The sequence below is a fragment of the Balaenoptera acutorostrata genome, chromosome 13 (genome assembly GCF_949987535.1).
Source record: "Balaenoptera acutorostrata chromosome 13, mBalAcu1.1, whole genome shotgun sequence".
NCBI lineage: Eukaryota > Metazoa > Chordata > Mammalia > Artiodactyla > Balaenopteridae > Balaenoptera > Balaenoptera acutorostrata.
In genome coordinates this window covers 73388264-73401282 of record NC_080076.1, presented here as the reverse complement: position 1 = coordinate 73401282, position 13019 = coordinate 73388264, and the positions used below count along the sequence as shown (strand labels likewise).

At 47.0% G+C, this 13019-nt stretch overlaps 1 protein-coding gene across 2 annotated transcripts; it reads right to left on the bottom strand.

Moving 5' to 3' along the window:
- Nucleotides 1–1519: 1519 nt before the first annotated feature.
- YWHAH (tyrosine 3-monooxygenase/tryptophan 5-monooxygenase activation protein eta) lies at nucleotides 1520–12736 on the bottom strand. Of its 2 annotated transcripts, none has more exons than XM_057527225.1 (2): nucleotides 12438–12736; nucleotides 1520–2957 (listed from the first exon to the last, which is right to left on the bottom strand). In XM_057527225.1, the coding sequence occupies exons 1-2, from the start codon at nucleotides 12522–12524 to the stop codon at nucleotides 2304–2306; spliced, it is 741 nt and encodes a 246-aa protein (XP_057383208.1). In that variant the 5' UTR covers nucleotides 12525–12736; the 3' UTR covers nucleotides 1520–2303. The 2 variants fall into 2 exon arrangements, with proteins under 2 accessions (XP_057383208.1, XP_007170686.1); XM_007170624.3 differs by lacking the exon at nucleotides 12438–12736 and adding an exon at nucleotides 11415–11556.
- Between the last annotated feature and the right edge of the window lie 283 nt (nucleotides 12737–13019).

The window sequence follows — 13019 nt, the reverse complement described above, 5'->3', positions numbered from 1 at the left end:
CAACTAATACTAAACTTTCATTGGGTTATTTGTATGGAAATATGTTAATATAAATGTTTCAGACATTACATGAAATTTCTAAAAATCTTGTATTTGTATTTGTATGGAAATATGTTAATATAAATGTTTCAGACATTATATGAAATTTCTAAAAATCTTATATTTGTATGGAAATATGTATGGAAATACGTTAATATAAATGTTTCAGAAAAAAAAAAAAACGAGGGGCCTGAGCCTCAAAGGTTGTCAGCTGCCTGGAGCCTACCAGAGGGCAGTTAGGACTCTGAATTAGAGGTCGTGGGCAGAGGCCGTCCGGTGGCACCAGCTGATTCCAGAGGTCCACCACCTCTGCACCTCAGTTTCCTCCCCTGTAAGGTGGGGACAAAACTTTTCACAAGGTGGTTGTGAAATGAAAACGTTAAGTGCTTTTTCTAAAGCCCTTTCTGTGAAGTGCACTCCAAATGTACAAAGTTTCAACGTCTACGAAATTTTATCAAAGCCAAGTGCCTTAGGCACATAAAGCTCATGGCTTTAAAATACCTGACCTGCTAATTGAAGCAAAACCCGATAACGATTTTTGCTGGCAATTAGGTCAACTTGAAATAGGCTTCCTAAGGACTACTTATTAGCATGTGGGTCATCCCTCTACTTCAGGATGAGAAAATAGGTTAAATGTCCATGGTTAAATGTCCATGATCCACCACAGTGTAGGTTCAAGGACAGAGACTGGGCGTGGCCACCTCCACCAGCCTAGTGTCAAGCTTCAGTCAAGAATAAGGTGTTTAGGGCCTTTGTGTACCTGAACCAAGGCACTCGACAAGCATGTCCAGTCCCGAGCACCACGCTGGAGGTGACAGAAATCGTGAGTGGCTGGAGTCCACATCACCCGGGGAAGGAAGAGTCCATTTGGTGACGCAGGGCCTCAGGAGCGGCCTGGGGTGCAGGCAGATGGGGAAAGTGCACTAGAGGCCAGGCCATTCTCTTTCTTAAACTCAGAGGGAGGTCTGCTGTCTTATTTAAAGAATACTCAAAGCTTTCTTAATAATGATCACTAAAGTTTATTTCAGGGATCCAAGTTGTGTCCCTAATTAACGTTTTATTCCATCTAGTGCAAAAGAATATTAAGAAAAACTGAGAACATGTACCTACTTTGAGTGATACATAGCAACCAATGTTCCAGTAGGCTGAGTGGAGCTACACCCTCAAAGTCAGACACACACCCACCTTCCAGAGGGGCTGTGCCATGGAACACGGCATTGGGGTCTGCTCAGCTCCTCCCGTACAGGCACCAGCAACAGAAAGAGGGGATCAGAGAGGCTGTTAGCTGGGTTCACACAAAACTATTTAAAATTCATGAGTCTTTTGTATACACTGCAAAACGTGTGATGGAATCAGGGGGCACCAAGACTCGTTATTCCAGAAATGCTTCAGGGTTTGAGAGATCAAACCAGGATTCAAAGCGGTGAGCCATGACAGGGCTCCTTGAGAGCAGGAAAAACAAAGGCCATACACACAGAGATAATATCCCCAAAGCAGCATTTATTTACCCACTAATTCCAAAACATTTAATTTAGAAGTCTGGCATTTCATAATTACCCATCTTGATTGACATGGGCTGACACACATGGTGCTGTCAGGATACACAAGGACAATAGCCAAATAGTTACAAAAAAATAAATCCATGATTCTTAAAACAGTCGCAACCAAAAAAAAAAAAGTTACAGGTATCAAAACTTTAGATGCATTGCATTGAAAAGAAGGTTTGTGCACATCATAATTTAAAGAGGCAAACAAGGCGCTACTGAAACCTCACGTTAAAGTTTATTATTAAGCTGATGGAAAGGAGCAAGTGGTCTCTCATATCAGCTTCCCTTAACAGTTTTCCATTAGCTAAGAAAGGTGGGAGGGGTGAATTCACTTTTGCATGCACAGATGTACTGCTTTAACAAAACACTAGCAGCTGGTTTTAAGTGGACCATTTAAATACCAACTGTAGCCTGTGTGGTTAATTCTCCTAACTTCCCCGAGGCTTTCGCCTGCACTTCACCCAGATCAGCAGGCACAGGAAAATGCCTCCTTCAGAATGCACCTGTCTGCACAATTCAGAAAGGGAGCTCCCGTGGGCTCAAAGCAACCATCAGTCCAGCAATGCCCATAAATTTACCTGGAACTGCTTCCCGGGGGCGGAGAGCAGATCTGAGTAGCTGTGCTGCCATACAGATAGGTTTAGCACTAGATACTTAGTGACTGTGGCGAGGAAGGACCGGTGGTGATGGGGTGGGGGCAGGGGCTGGCCGAGGCGCTCAGTTGCCTTCTCCGGCTTCCTCGTCCTGCTGGTCGCTCGTCCAGAGGGTGAGGTTGTCTCGCAGCAGCTGCATGATGAGCGTGGAGTCCTTATAGGAATCCTCGTTTAGTGTGTCCAGCTCGGCTATGGCGTCATCGAAGGCTTGTTTGGCTAAGAGGCAGGCCTGCTCGGGCGCATTCTGGATCTCGTAGTAGAACACGGAGAAGTTGAGGGCCAGGCCCAGCCGGATGGGGTGTGTTGGCTGCATGTGTTCCTTGCTGATTTCGAAGGCTTCCTTGTAGGCTGCCTCCGAAGCTTCGACCACACTGTTTTTCTTCTCGCCGGAAGCCACCTCTGCCAGGTAGCGGTAGTAGTCGCCCTTCATCTTCAGGTAGAAGACCTTGCTCTCATACTGGAAGTCATTGCAGTTCTTGATGAGGAACTTGTCCAGCAGGGCCAGCACATCATTGCACACTGTTTCCAGCTCCTTCTCGATCTTCTCCCGGTAAGCCTTAACCTTCTCCAGCTTCTTCTCATTCCCATCAGCCATAGTTTTCTGCTCAATGCTGCTGATGACCCTCCAGGAAGACCGTCGGGCACCGACCACATTCTTGTAGGCCACGGAGAGGAGGTTTCGGTCTTCATTGGAGAGAGGTTCGTTGAGCTCGGTCACCTGCAACATCCCCAAAATATAAACACTGAGACCCGAGTCTGAAAACCCTGGAAAGAGATCTTCCCTTCAACCCAGTCAACAACCCTCCTCAAAAACAGGATTACGGACAAGCCACTCAAGAAAAACCAACTGGACAAGGATCCTATCTGAAGGGAGACTGCAGTCTAACAGAAGAGCTAGATATTAACTCAAAATATTAGTGATAAGGACTCTGAAAAAGTCGTAATTTAGGCCTTCTAAGATGCCGCCTTCACCTTGGCGGAGGTGTGGGGATAAAGATATTGATGAAACCTTGTGAGGTGCTGGTGCACAAGGAGGTGGTGGGGAAAAACCCTGAGGCTCCGCTATTCTGCATAAGATATTCTCACAGTAAAATCATACAATTCCTTTGTCAAATGTTCAAAGGTTATCACAGACTGTAAGTCTACTTCCAGCTTTCTATTCTAGAAAGAACCAATCACACCTCCCTCAAACACTTATTAACAAAGAAGAGCTTCCCAGATGAGCTAAACACCACACAGATCTAGTGGCCAGAGTTTCACCCTGGTTACACATGGAACCCCACCGGTAAACCCAGCCCTCCCCCAACCCAAAACGGATACATTAGTAACAGTAAAGTGTCCCCAGTCTCTGCTGAAAGGAGGCATAACTACTCAGCAGCAAGCTTTACTCTGACCTACCTGACAGGAAACCCTGACTGCCCATCAAGGATGGAAGCACCAATTATTTTAAGTGGAAACGTTAAATTTCAAATTCTTCATGATGCCAACTGCAAGCGAGCCAGCTGTGTCATCAGTAGAAGGAGCACTGGACTTTGCTGGGCTGAGCTGTGCCACAAAAAAGTCATGTTGAAGTCCTAACCCCTGGCACCCGTCAACGTGACCTTATTTGGAAACAGGGTCATTGCAGGTGTCATCAAGTCAAGATGAGGTCATACTGCATAAGGTGGATCCTAAATCCAATGACTGGTGTCCTTATAAGAAAAAGGGAGATCTGGAGACGAAAGCCATTGTCATGTGATGACGGAGGAAGAGACTGGAGTGACGTGTCTACAAAGGCCAAGGATTACAAGGATTACCAGGAGCTACCAGAAACAAGGAGGGGCAAGGGAGGATTTTCCCCTAGAGCCTTCAGAGGGAGCACAGCCCTGCCGACACCTTGATCTCAGACTCTAGCCTTCCAAACTGTGATAAAATACATCTCTTGTTGTAAGCCATCCAGTTTGTGGTGGCTTTGTTTGGTGGTCCTAGGAAACTAATACAGACTTAGAATCAGAAAACTCTGGGCCCCAGCAAAGCCACTAACGCACTAAACTGGCCTGTATCTTCTATAAAGTGGGGAGATTCCTCAACTATGTGACCTACTGGGAAAGGTCTTTAATTTTAAAAACAGAAAAAGAAAAAAGAAGAGCACGTAGAAAACCACAAAACTCAACAAAAAGGCATTACTTAAATCAAACTATAAGGACAGAACTTGCTCCAATGGAAGGGAAAAGCCAAGTCTGATGGAGAAACTTATTAACAACATAATAAAACAGACATGCTTACCATGGATTAAGAAGACTGAGCAGTAGAGAATCAGAAGTTTAAAAAAAAGAATTAAAAAGGATGATAGGTCTATTTGAAAAATTAGTAGTTCAAGAACATAAGCAACAAATGTAATCATTAAGTGTGTAAAATTAGAAAACTTGTGCCAAGTTCTTAAAAGTGAAACACGCAACTGTCTACCACCACCTCCCTCTTCATCAAATCCCAGACAAAATAAAAATACCAGCTCCCTCTTCTAACTTCCCCATTTCTCTGTCCCCAGAACCCCTACTCTTCTGCTACAAATCATTAGCCAGGGATGGCCTCTCCCTCTTTGCCTAGTCAATCAGCCCAACCCACTTCCTCCTTCAGTGTGGTCTTCAGCTACAAGCCGCCCCTGACATTCCCCAGGAGGGCTGCCTGCAAGCCCGGCTCCTCATTCCTCCCCACAAAGACAGGAATGGTCTCCACGCTGGTCTAGGGCAATCCCCTCCTCTCTACTAATCCACAGTCCATGCTTCCCTCAAGACCTGTAACCCCACTAGTTTTCTCCTCCAGGGAGTGCCTTTAAACACACCTACTTACTAAAAGTATAAAGAGACATTGTAGATATTTTTCTGATAATTTGGCCTTTTAAGGAAGCAACCCTTATAAATCAAAATTCCATCTCAAATACTATGACAAATCTCAAAATGCTTGAATCCTTTAGCATGAAACTTTTCTAGGCCAATATTCAGTAAAACAAAACATGAGGCAAGAACAGAATTTGAAAAGCTCCTCAGATCTTCCAATAAGTAAATCCAACTAAGGCCACTTGATGTTAAAATGCAAATGACATCCATAAGGAGCCACTATATACTTCATCCTGCGACCAGTAAAGCTGCTTTTGTTGGACTATTGCAAAGACACCTCAAAGTATGTCCCCAGAGCACATCATTAAAATTGAGTGCATATCTGAAATATCTATATATCACACAGTGTTTGCACAAGGGGTGGTGTCATTACTCAAAAAAAATCTTAAGACATCTGGAGTTTAGCCTGAGCTAGTTGTGTGACCTTCAACAGAACACAGCTTTTCTGGGCATCAAAAGTCAAATAAGGGGGACCAGCCCAAACAGTCTCCAAGGACTTCTTCAGCTCTAAAATCCTAGGATTCCATTTTTCCTGAGCAACTATAACAGGTGTGGTAAGGCCTGAGGTCAATACTATTGAATATCAACATAAATGTGGGTGTATATACACTGTGGGTTCCAGGAATCCGAGGATCCCTTCTCCATCAGGAATAAACTGCCAAAAAAGGCTACTGGGCAATATTTATGACACCTTCACAAGAAAAATCATTGACTAGGAGTGTCAGTGTTTATGTAACAATCACCTGGTCGCCTGCCAGTCTGAATGAATCACTATCGGCATCAGCTGAGTGTGACTAACGGCTAAACAAGCATTGTTCTCAGAACCCCAGCCAGGGCCTAACTAGGAAATAACTGGATACGTTTAAATATAGTGTGTTTTAATACTCCTGGATTACAGCTCGGTTAACAAAAGGAAACTTATGGGAGGAAGATAGTTTTATTACTTGATCGGATAACTAAAGAAAATTGGGAGTTTTCCCCAGACTGGAAAATTATGGACTGAAGTAAAATCAGATGGCCTATTAAAACAAGATTTACAGCCAGTCTTGGCTGGTGATACTTACTGCAAATAACCTTCGCTAATGTCAGTTAGCAGGAGTTCCCAACACTTCAAATTCCAAAACACAGGAGCCAGGAGACTTCAAGAGAAGTCTCGTCACCCACTAAGAGGCGCAGACACTGGGAGGCAAACGGTGTAGGGAAAGGAAAGCAGGAACGGGTCCCAACCATCCTAAGACTAAACCAGTGGGATGGCCATCTGCGGAGTCTACGGAGATGATTTACTGCATCTCAACAATCACAAGTTTCCAAATGGTTTCTAATTAGGAACAAAGACTAGACACGGATTTCTCGAGATAGAACTAGACAAAGGTTCTCAACCTTCTTTCTACTCCAACGCCAGTTTCAACACTCTCGTTTCCATTGCACACCAGCTGCGCCCAGTGCGGCCACCCCAGACATTATATCTTCACGTGGCTACACCAGCTCCAAGGGGTTCCACCACCTCTGCTCGCAGCCACTCTGCTGTCTTGTTCTCCTGCCCACCTCCCCACCCCAGGTAATCCTACTTACAGGCTTCCTGAAAACCTTAAATTGATGGACCCTTCCCATTCAGGAAGGCTCTCCTCTCATCTCCTTTGAGGACTGGACTCCCTGCCAGCCATTCTGCTCATGTACGTCCTCCTCACCACGCAGCCTTTGGCTGCACCAACTCCCTTCACCCATTTTCTCTGCTCTGGACTACACAGCATTTCTGAAAGTCACGAACAACCTGGTCGGCTACGAATTCATTTATCTTCCTATGACACCACTGGCTTACTCAAAAATCCCTAAGGGCCTCCTCCCACTAACTCACAAGGCAATAAACTATGTGTTTGTGAGTAAAAATAGACCCGCTGCCAAAAACAGCCCAGGGACTATTTGGGAAAACTTAAAGTTCTGAATCTGGGAAACATCCAACCTCAGAAGGAACACTGAGCAAACAAAAAAACATCACCCCTGAGCTGCCAGGCCACACTGCTCAAGTTGGGGTTGATGCGACTCCTCATGAACAGCACTCTCATCCTTCACAGCTACACACACACAGCACAGCCACCACCCCGAACGCTATAGCTACCCACACGCACACGCTACCAGCAAGCTTGCTTTTGATATAAGAGCTTATAACAGAAAAAAACAATCCTCATGAATAATTGCATAAACATAACCACATAATAAAATCTTTAAGCTTCTTTGGCAGAACCCTGTATATATTAAAAAAAAAAAAAAAAGAAAAGTGAGCTTGAGGGATGAAGGCTTTTTTGGCTGATTGTTTCCCAAGTTAATGCCCCGAAAGTGAGGATTCTGCCTGTACCCCAGCTGGCAAAGCACCTGCCATTGGTCACCACTTGCCCAAGCCTGGAAAGACTGCCCTCTGTCTAAACCAGGGCGAGGCTGCAGTTCTGCAAGGCTGGGAGAGGGGCCAGCTTCAAGCTCAGAGCAGGTGAGTTCAGGTTATGAATATTCACTCTAAGCTTAGCATTAGTCAAAATAGCTCCCTTTGTATCGTTAAGAGACCACCTTTGTCTTGCTCTGAACATAAGTAAACATTTTCACAGGTCTTGGCAGGCATTATATACAACCCCATCTGAACAGCGTCACTCTACCCTACTGCCCCTGAGGCACCAGGACTGAAGGCTTCAGAAGCTGTGCCAGTTCCCATCACAGGGAAGTGCCAACACCCACCACCAAGGAGGGGATGCCACTGCGGCGAAGAGTGGGAGGGGCAGCCTCAACCTGGACACTTGGGAGCATCTCACCAACAACCTAGACACTGAAATTTGGGGGCCTCTAGGCTTACAAAATATACTAAAAGCAATATGGAGAAACAATTTCCTAAAACACCACAACTATAATGTAACATAGTCTTGCACTTCTCAATTCATAGCAAGAACTCAAATTCAATTAATACTTTGCTTCTTAAGCTAAAAAAACTGGTCTTCAAGAGAACAAGCAAAATCCAGATGAGTCTGCCTTTCATGCTCCCCTGTTGCAGCTAAGAACCATAAGTGGTAGATTCTGTTTTTAATCAAATTTGGCAAAAATGACTTACATCTAATAGACGAAGTTATTTGTTCAGTAAGCCCACTTACGTTAACGGCTTGGAACTTAGTCACCAATGATGACAATGGCTAATAGACCAGAAAGTATACTAGAAAGAAATATGATTCCTTAGCCTCATGGGGCATTGTCACAGTGGTTAAAGTGAGAGCTCTAAATTTGAGAGTTCAAATCTTCCCTTTACAACTCGACCTTGAGAAAATCTCTTCAAATCTCATTTGTAAAATGGAGTTAATAACAGGATCCATCCAGAGTTGTTCTCAAGATTAAATGAAAATGTACACACGGAATAAAAGCTACCATTTACTGAGTGCCTAATAGGAAAAATGATAAATTTCCTAAACTTGATGAATTGTAACATGGAAAACACATCTGGGGTATCCCCTCCCAAACCGTTTTTCTGGAAAAGTGTGACACTGCGGTCTACCACTAATATTAAATTCCAGGCAATGATGAGAAAATACATTTTTGGTTTCCTTAAAGGAGTAGTGAGGTCCTTGACTGTGGGAGCTCTTCCGGGGATAATGCAGGAACCCCAAATCCAGATGGGGACCACAACTCCCACGTCACTGCAGCAAAGCTATGTGAACTGTTCACCAACTGAAGTGTCTTTTAACTAATATTGCAAGAATAATGCAGAGACTTTTCCTTCCTCAGTCAATACGTGACAAAGCGATACTTACATGGGAAACACGGCTTGCTAGTTTACATAGATTTCAAACGGTAGTACCAATGTGGCTTTAAGATGTCACACTAACCACAATTCTGGTACACCTCAAAATCATCCTTAGTTTCAATATCTGCAACATGGGTTAGGTCTCACCCTGGGTCACTCAGCTGTGCTCTCCTTTTACATACCACCTGCTCACTTCCCCACTTCCCAGGATCTCACAGCTGTTGGAATAACAGCCTCTGGCCACTGGTAGGACCTCTTCCCCTCCGACCCATTTCCTTAAGCTGCAGCTTTGTTGCCTGCACTTAAGATTGCTACAGATATGCATCAAGTCCTTCAGACATATTTCTCCCCGTCCTTTGTCAACCTTGTAAGCGATGTTAAAACACACCATGCCATCCCAAACAATTTTGACATTTTAAAACTTCATGATTGCCCCTATGTTTTAATATAAAAGATGACTAAGAGCAATAAATGACATGACTGAATTGTCTGTCCATGAATATTCACTAGAAATCTATCTGGTTAGTTACCCTCTTTCCTTAGAATCACTTAGTATTATGCACAAATATTTTTATGCCACTTCATGGGTTTATCTCATAGTTCTCATAAGATGGTACTGTACTCATTTTATAGAGGTTATGAATTGTATAAGGGCATTCCAAGCCTGGTCTAGAAAGGACTTGGGTTCGAGAATCTTTCAGTGTTTCTTTCTACGTAAGGGACGAGGTACGAGATGGGGGAGAGCTGGAAGAAACGTCTTTACTTCACTTCAAAAACATTTCTTGCCCCTTCAAATTAGGAGGAGAGGCAGGGAACTGCAGTTCTCAACTGATGTGAGCCAACACCTTTGTTTCCAACATGCGTGATTTCTTAAAGCCTTACCGACAGCATCCTCCAGGTGACGCTGGTAGCATATGGAACATCAATCATTACAGGCAGGCAATATTATTAGCTACCATTTAAATTATAAAGGAAACAGAAAACAAGTTAGAATGAAAGCTGAAAGCCCACTTGATAGTAACACCAACATTACAACCTTCACGCTTCAGAGGACCAGAAGACAAGAGATGTGAGCTTCAAGGTCACAGAGTGGTGGCATCAGAACATCCCCTCACTCAGGTGCGGTAGAGAAGCCTACTTACCTGCCCTGAAGAAAACCCACACAAGCCCAGAGGGTTATCAGAATTCCAACTCTTTCCAAAAGCTATATTTTAGGTCTATGATATTAATGAAATAGGGACTGAGTCTTCTCAATAACATTAAGAATTTAACGTACAAACATCAACAGGTAAAACATGAGAAACAGTTTTCCACTGACCCTTGCCAAGTCCTTTCCAATAAATATATTCCATTAATTTAGATGACCAAAAAAAAAAATTCTTTAATAGAAGAAACAGGCATACTGACCAAAAAAGTTCTTATTTTTTAATAGGAGTTACCTTGAGGGAATGTTTATCACAATTCTGAAATGACATAATTAGAGTGTGCACTGAATTTTCAATGGCCTATCCGGCCCATCAATCATCTCAGATACAGATATTACATATTCCCAATACATGAAAGGGTCCATTAGTTTGCAAAATCCTACCTTAATGTCTCAGAGAAAATCTGTGGACACAAGTAGGTAGCTGCAGGAAAGCATTTTTCAAGCCTGCTTTCGAAGACCAGAAAACCAATTATTTTCTCTCCACAAACTGTATTCCATTCCGGTTACATCTCTGCATTCTTTCCTTACTTCCAATTTCAAGTTGCCTCGGGTTTCCTATAGCTCCAGAACTACCTTCTAGTCATTTTCCCTTAGCCTCAATTCACTTTGCTTCCAGCCCCATCCCTTCTTTATTCCCCAAAAGGCTCCTAAAACTGCGGCCTTCAAGTCCCACTTGCAGGATAGGCGAGGGCCTCGCTAAAATGTCCAGAGAGTGGTCTCAACCCACACAATCCCAGTTCCACTCGGTGACTGGGGAGAAGAGGCGCACTTAAGTGTCACTTGCTGTGTGGAGAGAAGTGGCTTTATCCCAAATAAGCTTAAGCTCAGGACCCCTTCCAAGTAAATGCAGTCAGTCCTGTTTCTGAAAGATTTGCTAAACTCATATACCCTACTTTTTTTTTTCTTATAAGACCCCCAGAATTACACAGACTTCAGGTCCCAAACCTAAATCGTCCCTGGTCTGGATGAAAAGCTCCTACCTGGCCCACAACACCATGATCAACTCCGCATCACCAATTAATCAACAAATGGGTGGTGGTGGTGGTGGTTTCCAAACACCTGGTTCAACGTGTGACGTGAACAACATGGAAAAGATAACCCTTCTTACCTGGATAATCCTAAACAGGGACCTCAACATGTTTCATATATTAATATCAAAAGCTTTAAAAGGAATTTTTCACATGACTCTGAAATTTTACGGAGCCTCTGTATTTGTAGTTTTTTCTCTAGGAAATCCCCTCCCAAGGCCCTAAGAAGGGCAAATGAGCTCTATAACCCAGGGCAGTAATTCTTGAACTTAAACCCAATAGCACTTGCCATGAGGGTTGGTTCAAGTGCAGATCTGAGTCCCACCCCCGCGAGTTTCTGAGTCTGTAGGTCTAGGGTGGGGCCCCGGCGGATCCTCCCACGTCTCAGGAGGTTGTGCACTGGGTGAACATGGCACGTTGGCGGCCGCAGCTGTGGCTCTACCCCTCTGTGACCTTGACGCAGAGAGAAGTAATGTTCATTAAGAGAAAACGTGAACTACTGTGAGGAGACAGGGACAGTGAGAGGGTCACCGGAACTCTAGGTCTCAGACACGCAGGTGGTGTCTAATCCACCGCATTGGCCAGGGTGTGGCCGGCCGCGACTCCTTCCCCGGAAATGGAGCTGCAGACGAGTCTCCGCGGGTCTCAGGAAGGCAAAGGCACAAGGGCTCGGCTCCCCCAGGCGTCAGGACCCGTTTTAGTCTCCGGGCAGATGGGCGCAACATCCAACCTGGGAGGGGGCCCCACGCCCGCCGCGCTCCCGCCCGCGTCCTCGTCGGACTTCAGGATGGGGGGTCTCCACACACAAAGCGGACCCCGGGCGCGGGAGAATGGAACCAGAACGATGCCGGCGAGCAGAGCAAAAGCGGATCGGCATTACACCGAGTTCAGGTCGTGGCAGCGGAAATCAGGAGAGACAGGGCGCTACTCACTAGGTGATTATTACAAGTTGGGGTGTGTGGAGGAAGGCGAGAGGGGGTGACCCAGCCTGGCAGAACGGTCCAGCAGGAGGAATGCGGCTCCCTCACGCTCCCTCGAGCACCCTCCCCCACCCGCGGCTCCGAGCTGGGATGCCGCGACGCCCGCCCACCCGCGGGGTCCCCGCCGCGCCCCCTCCCTGGACACCCTCCCGGCCCGGCCGCAGGAAATGGCGGGGCGCGCGGCGGGCGCGGGAAGCGCAGGCTGAGAGTGGGCGGCCGCGCCCAGGGGGGCGGCGGGGTTGCCCCTGGCCCGGAGGGGGCCGCCGCCCGGCCGCCCACCCCTTCCCTGCGCCGGGCCCCCGGCCGGCCGCCCGGGCTCCCGGCGCGCTCACCGCCTTCATGGCGGAGGCCATGTCGTCGTAGCGCTCCGCCTGCTCGGCCAGCCGCGCCCGCTGAAGGAGCTGCTCGCGGTCCCCCATATCGCTGAGCCCTGCCTCGCCTCGCGCCCCACTCCGCTAGCTCGCCCGCTCGTCTTCTCCGGTCGCAGGGGAGGCCGCCGCCGCGCACGCGCACTGGCTCGCCGGCCAGCCCAGGCTGCAGGCAGCAGGTAGCGCCGCTCGCCCTCTCGCTGGCTCGCCCCGCGCGCTGTGGCTCGCGCCGCGGACACCGCCTAGGGAGGACAGGCGGCCGCGCGGGGGGATGGGAGGACGAGAGGACGCCTGCGCAGTGGCAGCGGCCGGGCTGGGCGGCGCGGAGCTGCGCGAGTGGGGGGGGGGGGAAGGGCGGGCCAGCCCTAACGGTCTATTTCAAGGTGACGTCACCTTCTATAAATAGCTGAGGCCACCGCCCCGCCCCAGAGCCGCGCAGGCGCCTAGCGAGTGCTGCATTTAACCGCCGCAGAGGTGGAGGTGGGAGAGGGGAGGGCTGGGGCTGGGACGGCGGAGCGGGGGTGGGGGCCTCGGTGATGGCGGCCG

Bases quoted from the DNA above. Each gene is read 5' to 3' on its own strand.
- YWHAH (XM_057527225.1), bottom strand. From the start codon at position 12,524: ATGGGGGACCGCGAGCAGCTCCTTCAGCGGGCGCGGCTGGCCGAGCAG. The intron at 2,958-12,437 runs GTGAGCGCGCCG...GGGATGTTGCAG, and splicing joins TGGCCTCCGCCATGAAGGCG to GTGACCGAGCTCAACGAACC.